This window comes from Populus nigra, chromosome 3 (genome assembly GCF_951802175.1).
Source record: "Populus nigra chromosome 3, ddPopNigr1.1, whole genome shotgun sequence".
Classification (NCBI taxonomy): Eukaryota; Viridiplantae; Streptophyta; class Magnoliopsida; order Malpighiales; family Salicaceae; genus Populus; species Populus nigra.
This window is the reverse complement of record NC_084854.1, coordinates 15,186,755-15,202,751: the sequence shown is the minus strand read 5'-3', so window position 1 is coordinate 15,202,751 and position 15,997 is coordinate 15,186,755. Positions and strand designations below refer to the sequence as shown.

The 15,997-nt window shown below is 36.3% G+C and overlaps 2 protein-coding genes across 2 annotated transcripts; one reads left to right on the top strand and one right to left on the bottom strand.

Moving 5' to 3' along the window:
* The first annotated feature begins 632 nt into the window (after nucleotides 1-632).
* Nucleotides 633-5,321, top strand: LOC133687957 (proteasome subunit alpha type-6). The gene is made up of 9 exons (XM_062107314.1): nucleotides 633-835; nucleotides 945-1,039; nucleotides 1,201-1,282; nucleotides 1,560-1,656; nucleotides 2,119-2,177; nucleotides 2,361-2,443; nucleotides 3,872-3,967; nucleotides 4,417-4,476; nucleotides 4,879-5,321. The coding sequence occupies exons 1-9, from the start codon at nucleotides 760-762 to the stop codon at nucleotides 4,969-4,971; spliced, it is 741 nt and encodes a 246-aa protein (XP_061963298.1). The 5' UTR covers nucleotides 633-759; the 3' UTR covers nucleotides 4,972-5,321.
* A 761-nt stretch (nucleotides 5,322-6,082) lies between these two features.
* Nucleotides 6,083-12,711, bottom strand: LOC133688330 (protein STRICTOSIDINE SYNTHASE-LIKE 4-like). Its single transcript, XM_062107777.1, has 6 exons — nucleotides 12,325-12,711; nucleotides 12,020-12,228; nucleotides 11,733-11,803; nucleotides 7,042-7,278; nucleotides 6,793-6,925; nucleotides 6,083-6,600 (listed from the first exon to the last, which is right to left on the bottom strand). The coding sequence occupies exons 1-6, from the start codon at nucleotides 12,473-12,475 to the stop codon at nucleotides 6,322-6,324; spliced, it is 1,080 nt and encodes a 359-aa protein (XP_061963761.1). The 5' UTR covers nucleotides 12,476-12,711; the 3' UTR covers nucleotides 6,083-6,321.
* Between the last annotated feature and the right edge of the window lie 3,286 nt (nucleotides 12,712-15,997).

Genomic DNA, 15,997 nt, shown 5'->3' with positions numbered 1-15,997 from the left:
CTCTTGAGCGCTTTAACCTATGTCATGTTCGTACCCTTTATCAACCATTTTCTAACTCTTGAAACTAACATAACTCCTAAAATATAAGCTAAAAGTTTAGAAATTAATTTTGAAAACCATTTTTTTTGTTTTCAAGCTTATTGCCAATCATATTTTTCTCAAAAAAAAAAATCCAATTTTTCAAATCTTATTTTTGAGAACCCAAAATAAAAACAAAAACAAAAACAATATCAAACAGCCCCTCGAATTCTCACATTGCAAAGAATAAAGATAGGTATATAATGCGCTAGATATCTAAAAAAATAAAACCATGCTTTTTAGTATAGTAAAATAAAATAAAGGTGTAAATAGTCTCCAAAAAGAACATCAATTATCCAATGATCCTGAATTGGCTCTGCAACCTATGCACAAATCCTCTCATAATCATAAAAAAAAATTTCTTTGTTTTTTTTTTGTCAAAAAAGTGTTGTACAATAATTTATAATAAAGAACATAATTGAGAATTGTATATAATTCCGGGACCTAATGAACAAAAACTATAGGTTTGGGACCTAATTGAGAAATGAATAATAAAATGAGAACTATTCTGACGTTAGCCCGAGAAAGAAAATTGTGAGAAAAAAGAAAAGAAAAGAGAAAAGGGTTTCTTGTTCAGCGAGTCACTCATTCATCAAATAGAAAAAAAAAAAAAAACCTGTTTTGTTGGTCATCGAAACTTGAACACCAGATCTCTTCTCTGTACGAAAAATCTCAATAAGAATGAGCAGAGGAAGTGGAGGCGGATACGATCGCCATATCACCATATTCTCCCCTGAAGGTCGCCTCTTTCAAGTTGGTATGTACTGTAATTTTACTCTCCTCTCTCTCTCATTCAAAGAAAAAAAAACTGATTTCTCCCACCGGCAAGTATTTTTAAATTAATATAACTGAGATTGTGGGTGCAGAGTATGCGTTCAAGGCAGTGAAGGCAGCTGCGACAACTTCCATTGGAGTTCGCGGCAAGGATTCTGTCTGTGTCGTCACTCAAAAGAAGGTTCCGGTGAGTGACCTGTTATTTTCTTAATTCTACTGCATTGCATTAATTATCCCTTAATTTATTATGATTAATTTCCTTCTTGATCTAGGGTTTTGTTTCCCATTTCGTGTTTGGTATATTGCGTGAGGTAAATAATTGTGTTTTTGGTGATAATGAATGAGCAGGACAAGCTATTGGATCAGACTAGTGTTACCCACCTTTTCCCTATTACCAAGTACCTTGGACTACTTGCCACCGGCATGACAGGTTTGCTTTGAATTAATTGAAACTCTTTTAATTCTTTCTGTTATAATGCAATTAGAGAGATTTATGGTGTTCTTTTTTCCCCCCCTCTTATGTCTCTCAAAATTTGAAGTAAGCACAATAGAGCCGTTTATCCATGAATTTGATTTGGATAACTGAGTATTGCTATTATTGTTTGGTACCTTCATGTACCAAGCTTGGAACTTGATACTCTCATTCAGTCTTGAAATTGTTTTCCAGTTACACCGCTGATAATGGTATTTTTGTGTCCAATTTTTAGCTGATGCAAGGAATTTAGTACAACAAGCAAGGAATGAAGCGGCGGAGTTTAGGTTCAGATATGGATATGAAATGCCTGTGGATGCATTAGCTAGATGGTATGTGATTTTCATTGATCATATTGTGGTTGTGGAAAATTCAGCTATTTGATTATGTTTAATGCCAAGATGTGTTCCATATGTGGGATGCATCCTTTTTTGTTTGGATTGTTACTAGTGTTGCTCATAACAGCTCCTTTTAAGTTTGCAAGTCAAGCTTGCTTTTAAACTGTTCATGCTGTTATTTGAAAAAAATTGAATTTTGACTGCCTTCTATCGCACCATTTTCACTTTTCTTAAATCCATGCCCATTCTCCAATATCTTTGAGGAAGATGGTCAGGTGCAAATCAACCTGTTCAATGAATTAACTAATGCTATCTTCTCTAATCATACTTCTTTTCTGTCCTTGTAATCTTGAACTGTGAATTTTTTTATCAATAATTGCATGGATTGTTTTCCTTGCTTTACTGCAACTGATAATTTCTTGTGAACTTGCAATGATATTTTTGTTACATATATAGGATTGCGGACAAATCACAAGTTTATACTCAGCATGCATACATGAGACCTCTTGGAGTTGGTATGGGTTCTTTTCTTATTTTGTTCTGTTGTAGTTCTTAAGTTTATTCCATTTACCTGCAGTGCATTTTCTTAAGGTGTATCCGGGTGTTTGTAGTGGACATTTACACCTTCTAATTGCTGCTGTTGGTCTTATTCTTATATTCATTTATTTTGACATCTTTAATGTGACTTTTCTATGAAGTTGCTATGGTTTTGGGTATTGATGAAGAGAATGGGCCTCAACTTTACAAATGTGATCCAGCTGGCCATTTTTTTGGTCACAAGGTATTTTGCAAACTTGTTCTTTTCACGAAAATGCATTACATTTTCAATGCTTTATGTGAAGGATGTTGTTTCGCTATTGCTTAGCGAGTACACCTGTGGTTCCTGTGATCATATAAACAAAAGAACTAAGATGAATATGAGGTATATGATTCTTTAAGGAAATGCTTGAGCTTTATCCTTGGGACGAATATCATCTGATAATTTAAGGAGTATGCTTTTGAATTCACATGACAGTGGCTATTGCCTTTTTTTGGTGATCTCCTAGCAGTCCCTTAAATCTGGCAACATTGTTATTTATTGTTTAGCTAGGTCAGTTAAAGAACAAAATTTTGCTCCAGTCCTGTCAGCAGGAAACTGCTGCTGCCTGTATGTGCCCTCCTCTCAAAGGTTTAAAATCACATGTCTAGATTGCCTTATTAAGTTCTCAAGTTTCAATTCTTGCCATGCCCTCCTCTTAATTTGTTGCTACTGATTTTTCCTTTACAAACACCTGCCGAGTTCCCCCCTCCCTCATCTGCAACATCCACATAAATAGAGTACTTAACAATATTATCTCTAAGGATTTACGACAGTGTATTATTCTCTGCTTGTCCTGTTATAAAACAGGTTGGATCAACCTTACCAATTAATGAACATGCAAATTTCCATGTATATGATCCTTTGCATATTACTTCTTGGTGATTTTGGGTTGCATTTGGGAGCTAAATCATACTTCTTATGTAGCTGCTATTGGCCTTTCATTGACCAACATTCATCTCGTGTCAACAAGTTTTTTGATAGAAATTTTTCCCAGGATATAATTTTTTTATTGTCAAAGGTTACATTTAGTTTATCATAGGTCTAAGAAAATTGAATAATTGTTAAAATTTGGGAAATGTACTGGCAAACAAAGAAAAGTACTAGTTCATCCTGGTCTCAGAACATTGAATTGATGTTAAATTTAGTAAAAGATGCTGGCAAACAAAGAAAAGTACTAGTGTAGAGAACTAGGGACAAGCTTGAGTTGAATTTCATTATGTGAACCTCTTTCGAGTAAAAAAGATGCAACAATTCCAGTTGCTTCAAAGAAGGGTAGAAGAGGAAATGTGAATTAAGAATTCAACTAATCATTTTATGGTTGTAGTTTTAAACTTACAAATGAAGTACACATATGGGCTGCAGGAACACTCCTTGCAATCCAGTCTGCTGCAAATATTTGTTTGTCAGTTAATTTGCCTTCTAGGTATGCTTGCTAGATCTTGCAGCTAATGGCCAGGTAGATATCTACCTGTTCCTATAGTATATTCACTAAATGGTGTTCGGGGATTTCTTTTTAAGTAAGGGAAAATTTATCGATCTCTGTGTTGATGATTTATTTTAACTTTGCTTCATACACAATTCTAAGGAAGCATTTTGCCCAAGGAACATAATTTTATGCTCATGTTGCAGGCTACAAGTGCTGGATTGAAAGAACAAGAGGCTATCAATTTCCTGGAAAAGAAAATGAAAAATGACCCTGCTCTCTCATATGAGGAAACTGTGCAGGTACATGACTGTTTTTTTTTTATAAACCTTTTATTGGCTATCAGCTATTATTTGCAGAAGAGAAATATGATCTCTGCTTATCAACTATTTAAGTGCCCTTATTTTCCTGTTCTGGGTTGGGAGGTAGCTCAATCTGCATAGAATTTTTGGGCCATATAATATGCAATAGCCAATACTTTTTATTTGTCCTAATGGTGTTACAAGAATTTCAAGGGTATGACTTTGCAGGAGTTCAAATGATTTTTGTTTGGATTATTTCTTTTCCAGGGCTATGAGAGGATTCTGTCTATAGTAGTGGAAAATAACTCAAGAGGATAAATATTGTTGGTTTTTGTTGGATTATTAGACAAATCGGTGTGAAGCTGCTTTTAGATTATTTCTGTTTTATGTTTATTCCAAACATTCTACATGTGATTGTCCTAAAACAGCATCTTGCTTGTATTGTGCAGACTGCTATTTCTGCTCTTCAATCTGTTCTTCAAGAGGATTTTAAAGCTACTGAGATAGAGGTTTGATGACTCCCTTCATTACATTCAACAGTTGGTGATACTAGACTAGTAGTATTAAAATGACTGAAAACAGAAGGATAATATTAATATACTGTAAAGACAGAGGTTCAAGAAAATAAGCTTTGGTGTAATTTGCCACCTCCGATATGAGTGGCCTATCATTGAACTCTGGTATTTAGACTTCTGTTAAGGTGGGTTTCCTGCGGTTATGTTTCCAATAGAATTTGGAATCTTGGTGCATGTTCTTTTCCTCCTTTTTTTTCACTTGCTTATGAGATACCCCTTTATTTACTGTCTGCTAAATTTGCAGACCATTACAGTATGGACATGGAAGTGCTTTTTAATCGAATTTACTTTGTACAACTAAAATGGTTTCTAACAGTTACTGTTCAATTTTTGCAGGTGGGGGTTGTGAGAACAGACAATCTTGTTTTTAGAGTGCTGTCCACTGAGGAAATTGATGAACATTTAACTGCCATAAGTGAACGGGACTGATTTTGTGGGATAACCTGAGCCAGTTGGGGAAAGGATTGTGCAATCATTTGAATTCATGAAAACTTGCGTGATTAATCATGTAGTTTGACAGGAGAAAAAAGAAGCAAGATAATTTGTTTGGATTATATTCCCGCCCACCCCTAAAATTTGTTAAACTGCCAAATCATGCTACAATTATTGCCGTTTCTGCAGTTATCTTTCTGTCTGTTGGTTTTCCAAGAAATGATGATGAGCTAGATGTCTTCATTAGGGTTTATTAGAAGTCTGGATTGCTCGGTGTACTTTATGTTATCGGATGAATGAGAATTTGTCAGTAGATGATAGGTGAACACCTATGCAGTTGATGTTTTCTTGCTGGATCTATTTGATATCATTTAGTTCTGTGGATCAAGAAAAGTGGAAGACTAGGAAGCCAGCATACAATATCTCCATTAGTTATTCAAAATAATCTGGGTTATAGTCTGAACCAAGGTTGTCAATTCTGTTTTGTTTTGTCTAGAATGGCTGAAACATTTCATATCAATTCAAAAAACAGAACAAAACAAAATAATTTTCATCTCATTTTAAATCTTGGTCCTTTCCGGATTTTTGGGTTAAATTTGGGCTGGAATGTTCCGGTTTTATTCCACATGTTCCGTTCCGCTCTTGAAAATTCATTGAATCAAATTGAATCTTGTTCAATTTAATTAATTGAACTACTCAAGTATAAAATGTTTTTTTTCATTACTATTTTCAATAGCATGATATTAATAATAATATTGAAAATTATTATTACTATTTTCATTAACAATGATATTAATTTTTTAAAATTAAATTTATCACTAATATATATGGTTTATATTCATGTTGTTTTTTTTTTATGTTTATACTCTGTAGAAATTTAAGCATAACAATGGATGTTTTAGATTCCATTAGTCTTGATAACATTGATCTAACTTTATATTTAAAATATTTGTGTTAAAACATTTTACTTTTATAATATTTTGATATTTTGTTTAAGTTGAATTATTTTAAGTTAAAGATCTATTTAATCTTAACTATTTAGAAATATTTTAAATTTTAAAATTATATTTGTTTAACATTGTATTTATATTGCATAATTTATAATTAATTTATCTTGAATTTAAATTATATTTATTGAATTTATATATATGAACAATATAATCCTGAAACAGGACGCCGAAATATTCTAAAATTAAAACATTTCATTCTAATTAAAAAAACAAAATACTTGTCAAAATAAAATTGACATACTTAGTGTGATTCAGCAAAGTGTCATAACTTATCTTAGGAGCCTCTTTTTTTAATCCATGCTCCATACTTGTTCTTCCTCGTCTGATGGTCTGAAGTTCAAGAATTCGTGGGATTCAATGGCAACTTTCCAATGAAGTTGGTATTCAGGCTTCCCAAGTAAAGGTGATCCTCGAACTCGAAAGCTGTTGTCACAAAAGACATCACTTTGCCATCAGGATCGTCAAACTTCCTCGTAATCTTGCCATCAGCTGCCACGTTTACCACCGTTGCTTTCCTTTTGACACCAATGACTAGGTTAACTAACTTTGGAAAAGATGCAACCAAGTGTTTGGATGGCTTTGATCCGTGCACAAACTCCAGCCCATTAGACACCACCTGTGGTGGAAAATATTTTTTTGTCAAGTCTCGTAGGGACATGTTAAACAGAGTAACAGATGCTTGCAGTTTGCACATCAATTGCATGAAGTTTGCTGAGTAGTTCGTTATAGGCAATTCATATAGTGGATCTTTCTTCTCCTTAAAAGAAAAGAAAATAAACCCAGCAGAGTTCCAAATCTTTGGAAGTACCTGTAGCACAGCAATCCAGAAAGAGCCATCCGGAGCCAGATAGATGTTATCAGGACCACCAGGAAGGTTGTCGATGAAGATCTCTGTTTTCCCCTTGTCCGTTCCCTTCAGCCAATATTTCTGGCACCTGTATCTGAGCCCACATAAAGATGCAGGTGGTTTACATGCTAAAAGCGCATATCTTTGATATCCAGAGCAGTGCACAATTTAAACAAGCACACAGGTTATGTGCTCCACGAATTTACTTACTTCCAAGTTTCGCAGAAGACCAGATAATCTTCCTCTCTTGAGAGAGCAACACCATTAGGGAAGCACAAACCATCAAGCAAAATCGATGTCTCATTCAATGATGGATCATACTTGAGCAACTGCCCATGAGGTTTTGCCTCCAGAACGTCCAAGTACCAGTCGTGGAATCCAAATTTGGTGCTTGCAACACTAAAATAAAGACTTCCATCCGATGATTCAATGACCTCGTCTGCAAACCTAATTGAATCATATAATCAATGTCATATTTGCTTGGAAAAAAATATAACAAGAATATTTCCCTCGACATTTTCTTTTCCAGATCCAAAACCCAGCAAAATTTGTTTCTCTCTATGGCTATGGGCTAAGACTGCTCAAGTGCTGCAGGGATGGGCTAAGCGTTATGTAAGGATGAATCACTCAAATATTGTCGAAAACAAAGCAAACGAGATTAACTCGTATGGTCATCTCATACAGTTTCCAAAACTCATGCATTAGATACGTAGTTGTCGGTTCCAAGAGATAAACAATGACTCCTCTATACTATAAAATTGCTGAGGTTAAGAGTGCCTGTTTGGTTTGGAAGCTGCCGCACGTCCAAGTCCAAAATAAGATTTCCTTAGTCCCATCTAAAGAAATAGCAATGCTTGCGCATGTTTTAATGTTTTAAGTGCTTATATGATCATCATATTTTTGTTAATGCAGCAGTAAATGAGCATGACAAATAGCAGCAAATCACTTGACAATAATGTAGCAAATCCTACTAGTTCTTCATTCTACTTTATTGGAAGTATTTGTTCTCCTTTCTTGTATATTCAGTATTGATTGTGTAGATTCCTTTAGACATAGAGATTGTACAAAATAATCATTATATAAAAGGATTCTCTGCAGTGGTCTTGGTATCGAAATTAACCAAGTCCTCCAAGAAAATGCCTTTTGCTCACGCTTGATCCTGTATCTAGCAAGATGGCATCCTTCAGTTCTTCCACTCCAATTGTTTTCATTGCATCGAATTTAGTTCAACTTATCTGGGTGAAAATGGATGGTGAGAATTATTTGAATTGGATTTCTCAGTGTCTACCTGCACTAAGAAGTCATGTTCTCGTGGCTTTCGTGGATGGTTTTGAACCGTGCCCAGAGAAGCTCCTGTCCGACGCTCAGGGCAAGTCTTCAATTGAAATTAACCTTGCCTTCTTGCTCTGGCACAAGGACTAATTTGTTCTTGGTGTTACTCAATTCTACACTTGTTAACCATGGTTTACCATCTGTGTATGGCTTAAACTCGGCAAGGCAAGTATGGACAATTTTGGCTAATAAATACACATCTCATGCGCGTTCTGGGGTTAGCATTCTCAAACAAAAACTGCAGAGTTTGCGCCACAGAGGAACGAGTTGTACTGAGTTTCTAAACACCTCCAAGATATGTGCTGACAATCCGACAGCTGCTGGGAAGCCTGTAGAAGAGGAGGATCTAATCTCCTATATTGTAAGAGGTCTCTACCCTTCTTTTAATCCCTTAATTGTCTCATGTTCCTTTGCCTTGTAGAACAACATGATGATCTTTGATGATTTTCAATCAAAACCATGGAACAACAGAATTTTGCTATGATGGCACCTACCAAAGGCCACTTTAAAAATGGTCCAAAGAAGCCTCGTAATAACCACTTTCCACCTAATCAAAACTATTTTCCCAAAAGGAACTCGCATCCAAAATCGAAGAACCTTGTACAACAACAAAATATATTCAGTAGATCTTCTCATCAAAGTTCTTTCCAACAAAATCCCACACAGCAAAGTTTTTCCTCTTCTTTGCAAGCACCATGCCATATTTGTGGTAAGACTAATCACAATGCTTTGGACTGTTTTCATAGAATAGATTATAGTTATCATGGAAGGTACCTTCCCAACTTAATGAAATGGTGGCCCATAACAATACTCTTAATGAAGATGGCGCTTAGCATGCTGATAGCGGAGCCAACCAGCATATTACTAATGATTTAGCTAATCTCACTCTTCAGGAGACTTATGGTGGCATTAAAACAATAGGAGAACACAAGTTCCTTTTCTCTAAACACTCCACGAACAAATTTAAACTTCAACCGTGTTTTACATTGCCCTAATGCTATGACCAATCTCCTCTCTATAAATCAATTTTGCATTGAAAATGATTGTTTTTTTTTTTTTTTGTCCTCATGAAGTCTCATTATTTTGTCAAGGACAACAAAACAGGAAACATCATTCTAGAGGGTCCGAGTGAAGGTGGTCTCTATCCTGTGCATCTAAACAAAAATAACATAAATAAGTGTCGTGGACAAGCAGCTCTCTTTAGTGTTAAGCCTTCCTTAGACGTGTGGCATGCAAGACTAGGACACCTCTAAGCTTCCCTTTCATGACTCCAAGTTGTTTAAAAAATCTCCTGATTATTCCCAGCTTAGAACATATGGTTGTGCTTGTTACTCTCTCCTGAGACCTTATTCAACCAAAAAAAACTTGCCTTTCGAAGCAAACAATGTATCTTCATAGGATACTCTTCTAATCTCAAGGGATATCGGTGTTTTGATATAAAAAAAGATCTACTTATCCCGACATTCCATAATCCCTGTTATTTCTTTCTCTATGGACATTCCATCTTAGTGTAATTCTGAAAATTCAATCTACATTAATTCCTAACCATGTTATTCCTATAATTCCTATCATGCTATCCCTGACACATAAAATACCCCTCTTGAGGTTTCCTTACCCAACAATAATTCATCCATTCCTCCTGCAAATTCTACACACATAATCACCCGTTCTCAAACTGGTTCTCTACGTCCAAAATCCTTTCCCGACTACACCTCTTGCCCTCACCACCACTATCTCTTTATATGAACCAAAAACCTTTTCTCAAGCCATAATTTCTGAAGAATGGAGAGCTGTCATGGATCAGGAATATGTTGCGTTGCTTCAAAACAATACCTGGGATCTTTGTCCTTGTCCTCTTGACGAACATATTATTGATACTAAGTGGGTATACAAAATGAAACAAAAAGAGGATGGGAGCCTTGATCGTTGTAAGGCTAGGTTGGTTGCCAAAGGCTTTGAACAAGTCTACGATATTGATTATTCAGAGACAATATTCATCCCTGTCATCAAACCTGCCATGGTTTGCCTTGTCTTAGCCATTGTCACTTTAGTTGGCCTATACGCCAATTGGATATTTCTAATAATGCCTTTCTTCTTGGCACCATTGATGAAGAAGTCTTTATTGAACAACCTTGTGGCTATTTTGATCCTAATTTTCCTGATTATGTGTGTAAACTCAACAAGGCTCTTTCTGTGCTCAAACAAGATCCTCGAGCTTGGTTCAAACGCTTATCTCAATCTCTTATGGCGCTTGACTTTATCGGATCTCTGGTGACCACTCACTTTTTACTTATCAACATGGTAGTGCTCTCATTTATATCTTAATTTATGGTGATGACATATTAATCACGGGCTCTAGTGATTCTTTTATTTCCTCCTGAATTAAATAAACTTCACACAGAGTTTGCATAGAAGAATTTGGGTCTTCTAAATTTTTTTCTCGATATCCAAGTGTTTCGGGATTCATATGGTCTCAATCTTCGGCAAAGTAAGTACATCCTTGATGTACTACATCATGCTAAAATGTTTGGAGCCAAGCCCTACACTGTTCTATGTGTTGCACGTGAGAAAATTTCTTCCACCTCAGGAGATCCTCTTGAAAACATAACTGAGTATCGCCAAATTATAGGGGCTCTCCAATATTGCTCCCTTACTCGTCCAAAAATTGCCTACTTTGTGAATCAGTTATGCCAACATCTTCATTCTCCCACCACTGAACATTTTCTACACTACTTGAAGGGCACAATAGATCATGGGTTGTACTATACACATGTTTCTCTTTGTCATACAAACTCTGTTTGGGCAGGCGACCTGATATACCACCGACTATGGAGTCTTTCTTAGAAATTGTTTGGTCTCGTGGTGTGCCAAGAAGCAATCTGTTGTTTCCAGATCAAGTACAAAGGCTGAATATCGCGCTCTTGCAATGACCATAGCTGAAGTTTACTAGATTCGAATGGTTATAAAAGATCTACGTATCTCATTATCTTTTCCTCCTATTATACATTGCGATAATCTGGGGCTATCTCTCTTGCTTCATATCTAGTGTTTCATGCTCGCACCAAAATGTTAAAGTTGATGTTCATTTTATACGTGAGAAGGTTCAAAACCGAGATATTTCCATTTGTTTCATTCCCATCATTGATCAGTTAGCTGACCTCTTCGCCAAAGGTCTTTCCTCCTCTCGGATTTGCTAAATCAGCATGACAAATAGCAGTAAATCCCACCATTTCTTCATTCTACTTTATTGTAATTATCTGCTTTCCTTGTATATTCGGTACTGATTGTGTAGATTACTTTAGACACAGTGGTTGTACAAGATAATCATTATATAAAAGGATTCTCCGCAGTGATCATGGTATCGAAACTAACCAAGTCCTTTAAGAAAATTTTCTATTTTGATGTTCAATTGAAGGCCTGCCAGTCACCTTGTCTTTCGATGGCCTACAAAATGGTCAAGGAGTGCAGGGTTTACCCCCACAAACTCACTGGCAGAACTAGTAAATGTGTTTCTTAAGGTGGGGAAAGAAGGGGTGCTGCAGCATGGAATTGGATTCTATAAATATTACCTTATTTTGGATCCATCGTTAATATGTGTTGCAAGAACCACCACTCCATCTTCACTAACCTTGAGCAAACCCTGAAATCATATCAATTCCTTAATTAGTGCAACTAACTAGCTGATGTTACTGTCCCTACCATTCTAACTAGTAACCTAAAGTTGCTTTGTTAGCCAACCATAATTTATTTTCATATTCTGGTTTCTGGTTTCTGGGGTTCTTCTGTTTTGTTTTTGCTCATCTTCCTTACTATCACAAAGTCTCAACTACAAGTGCTTGTTTCGGAATTATCTTACCTTTTCAGCATCACAAACAATAAGACCACCTTCCTTGGAAGTTGCAATCCCAAGTAAACCATCACTGTCTATCTTCTTCCAATTCTCCCAGGATCCGTTCTTATGCATTCTTTTGATCCACCCATCTCTAACAGCTGTGTAGAGGATACCATCTCTATCCACGACAACATCCTCTGGGCCATCCAGAAATCCTTCTCCAAGTTTAGTCACTTCCTACAGGGAAAATAAAAAAAGAAATCGGCGTGTGCGCTATTAGTAGAAAGCTTGAAATTATCGCAAGTTGAGAAAGAATCATGTTCAACTACTTGCCTGTAAGTGCTTGTTTGTGGGAAGAGCTGAAGCTGGAGGCAGTTCAAGCAAGTCCGGAGATAAAGGTGAGAAGTAGAAGATTTGAAGTGTAAAGGCAAGCAAACAAGCTAGCAGAAAGCCAGAGCATGCTGAAACACAAGGTATCATTGCCCTATCTATCCAAGACCAGTCTGGAAGAGCTGTTTCAGTGAGGTGTGTGGTACTGGGGAGGAAAATCTTGATATAGATAATGTTATGTAATATAAAACTCTCAAGCTTCTGTATATATTAGGGTAAATTATGAGTAAATGTAATACCTGGTCATTACAGGAAGTAACTCTGATATATCAGATTTATTTCTACTCAAACTGAAATGCTGGCCTGGCCTGTGTTGCTTAGGGATGCGTATGAAGGTGTAGCAAATTCAGTTTTTTCATCGACTTCTTTCGTTCAAATACTAATCAGTAGACTCAAACACCAAATTATACTTGTTCTTCAAATCAAATATTAGGTTCTAAAGCATCAAGAAATTGAAAACCATCTTATCTTTTTATTATTTCTTTTCTACTGGTGGGAACTACAAATTCTTTTTTTTTTTTTCTAGTTTAGTCAATTACTAGCCACCACCTGCTGCAGAAATTGTATTTTGAACTATTTTCAAATGAATCTGTGCATAAAAATATTTTGAATAAAATAAAAATTAAACTTTTGCGTACATATTTCATCAATTAGAAACAAAGACAATAAATTGGTGAATTATATTTGTTTTTGTAATTGTCCGCAATAATTTTTTATATTTTGCAAAAGTTTCCCTTTAGTAAAGGTGGGGATTCTTTGATGTTTAAATAAATATCTTTTTAAAGAAAAAAATAGAATATTCTAGAGAAAGATACTCTGAGAATATATATGCAATAGAGAATGAAGATTGTGTACATTTGATTTGAAGGTTTCATGGTGTATTTATATCTCATGAGTCTTGTTTTTTGTAAAGAAGAGGGTATGAAGTGTAATTTTATCCTGATAACATTTAATAAGATATGAATATCTTTTACATCTATATTAATGTTTGGTAGAAATATGATGGGTCCCTGGAGGACTTTTATACATCCAAAAGATGTAGGGAGATTATGGTCAAAAACCCAAGAGAGGAGGGTCATCCTCTTGGGCGTGTCCCAGGTAGGATGGTCATCCCCTTGGGCATGTCTAGAAAGGATAGTCATCCCATTAGGCATGTGAAGGGAGGATGCGATCATTCTCTTAGGCATGTCAGGGGAGAATAGTCATTTTCTTGAGCGCGCCAAAGAAGGATGGTTGTTACCTTGAATTTTGCTAACTGCCAAGTCCAAGTGCCTTGGATTTGGCATGTTTTCCAAACTCATCTTTCCTCATTTCTTTGGGCATGCTAAGAAAAGATAGTCATTTCCTTAGATGTGTTAAAGAAGGATGATCATTACCTTGGACTTAGCTAACTACCAAGTCCAAGTTCCTTGGGTTTAGCATGTTTACTAGACCCATATTATCTTGAACTTGGTTAATTATCAAGTCCACATACCTTGGGTTTGGCATGTTCGTCAAACCCACATTACCTCATTCTCTTAGGCATGCTACGGGAGGATGGTCATTTTCTTAGGCATATCAATGGAGGATGATCGTTACCTTAGACTTACCGGATTGTCAAGTCTATATTCCTTGGGTTTAGCATATTTGCTAGACCAACATTATCTTGGACTTCGTTGACTACCTAGTCCAAGTGCAATAGACTTGGCAGACTGCCAAGTCTAAATGCCTTGAATCTGACAAACATACTAGACCCACGTTACCTTAGACTTTGTTGACTATCAAGTCTAAGTGCAATAGAGTGCAATAGACTTGGCGGACTGCCAAGTCTAAATGCCTTGGATCTGACATGTTTGTCAAACTCATGTTATCTTGGACTTGCCTAAATATCAAGTTCATGTACCTTGAATCTGACATGTTCACGAAACCCAAATTACATCATTCTTTTGGGCATGTTAGGGGAGAATGGTCATTCCTTTAGGCGTGCCAAGAAAAGATAGTCATTCTCTTGGGCGTCCCAAAGGAGGATGCACATTCCCTTAGATGCTTGGCATACTATCAAGCTCAATCACATCTAGGTTTGACTGGCACCAAACCCAGTGTGCCAAGGGCTTGGCACACTGTCACGGCCAATGTTCTAAGATTTGGCACACTGTTAAGCCCAATTGTATTTGAGTTTGGCCAGTGCTAAACCCAACATGCCCAAGTTTGGCACGCTGGCATGCCTAGCAACGCGAGGCTTTGTACATTGCCAAGTCTAACAAGTCTTCATTAGAAGTGCTTGTTTTCTTGAAAATTTATATCCATAAATCTTTCTTGATTCGGTTTTTTTTAATCAAGATATACTAATAAAAACTTATTTTATCAATTACAATCAACTTTAGTAGGTTTTTTATTATTATTATTATATCTTGGTAAAGCATGGTTCTGCCCTTGTTTTTGTCCTTTGTCTTCATGTAAGATGTGAGATATTAAGCGCTATCATATTGGGGAAAAAAAAGAGCTTACTTAATGGATTAATTTGTCAAAACTATTAGAATAGGGCCTGTTTCGGAATCTAATACCAGATCCCAGGGCTAAAGTAGAATTATAGAGAAAAGACAAAATAAGCTAAATGACGAAAATAAGATAAGAAACTAATGGTTATGATTATAGTGTTCTGACGAAAATAAGGCTACGTTTAATTTTGTCCCAAATGAATAGGATGTGATTGTATAATGTGTTTGCATGTTAATGCACTTGCTTTCTTCACTCTTTCCCAGCCCATATGAAATCACATTCTAGCCAAATCATGTGACCACCAAACAAATCTTACAATATTTCCTGTAGTAAACTGAGCTACATATCTTTGTTCTCCCCTGCTGTTGTTCATTTTGTGGTCCAGGTTATTAGTTCCTTGGAAATTGTTGGGGCAGCACATAGGGCCACAGGCTGGTGGCGTTTCCTCTCTAATCATGACAAGAAACAAGTTTTGCACTTCGGATAAGACCATGCTGAAGGGGACTGCGATGCAGGGTGCTTTTGAGAGAGACATGTACAAGAAAAATCATGGGATCAATTCTCCTAATCAGTGTTTGATTGATCATAAGAGCCATACGCATTCATCTCATATTGGACCAAACACTGATGCATCACTTGTAGTTGTCGGTCCCAAATGAAAAGATTCCCTAGCTAGCTATAAACATGCTAGCTAAATCCTAGAGGTAAGATAACTTATTTGGCATGGAAGCTGCCACTCCTCCACCATTAACATGGCATACTTTCTGCGTCTCATCCGAAGATACATCACTCAGCTTGCACATGGCAAATATATACAAGTGATTATGCATTGGTTCACATGTCATTTTCTGATGTTGAATGCGAAATCATTGGCTAGAATAGAGCACGAAGACGTGCACTCACAACCTACTTCACTTGTTCAGAAACAAAGAAAGAAACTAAACCTTTTCTATGCCTTCCTTTTCTTTCCTCGGCTGGAACTCAGAGCATTGAAAAACTAGTTTCCATGGTCCTCTTCAAAAATAGCTACATTTTTAAGAAAGCCAGGAATTTGGGGGCGATAATCAACAAACCATGGCAATAATGGGATGTTTTACTCTTTAGTTAGATGACAACTGGCAGAGACTGTTCCCG

Bases quoted from the DNA above. Each gene is read 5' to 3' on its own strand.
- LOC133687957 (XM_062107314.1), top strand. From the start codon at position 760: ATGAGCAGAGGAAGTGGAGGCGGATACGATCGCCATATCACCATATTC. The intron at 836-944 runs GTATGTACTGTA...TTGTGGGTGCAG, and splicing joins AGGTCGCCTCTTTCAAGTTG to AGTATGCGTTCAAGGCAGTG. The intron at 1,657-2,118 runs GTATGTGATTTT...TTACATATATAG, and splicing joins GTGGATGCATTAGCTAGATG to GATTGCGGACAAATCACAAG.
- LOC133688330 (XM_062107777.1), bottom strand. From the start codon at position 12,475: ATGATACCTTGTGTTTCAGCATGCTCTGGCTTTCTGCTAGCTTGTTTG. The intron at 11,804-12,019 runs GTAAGATAATTC...ATATGATTTCAG, and splicing joins TTGTTTGTGATGCTGAAAAG to GGTTTGCTCAAGGTTAGTGA. The intron at 7,279-11,732 runs GTAATATTTATA...TGATTCAATTAG, and splicing joins AACGATGGATCCAAAATAAG to GTTTGCAGACGAGGTCATTG.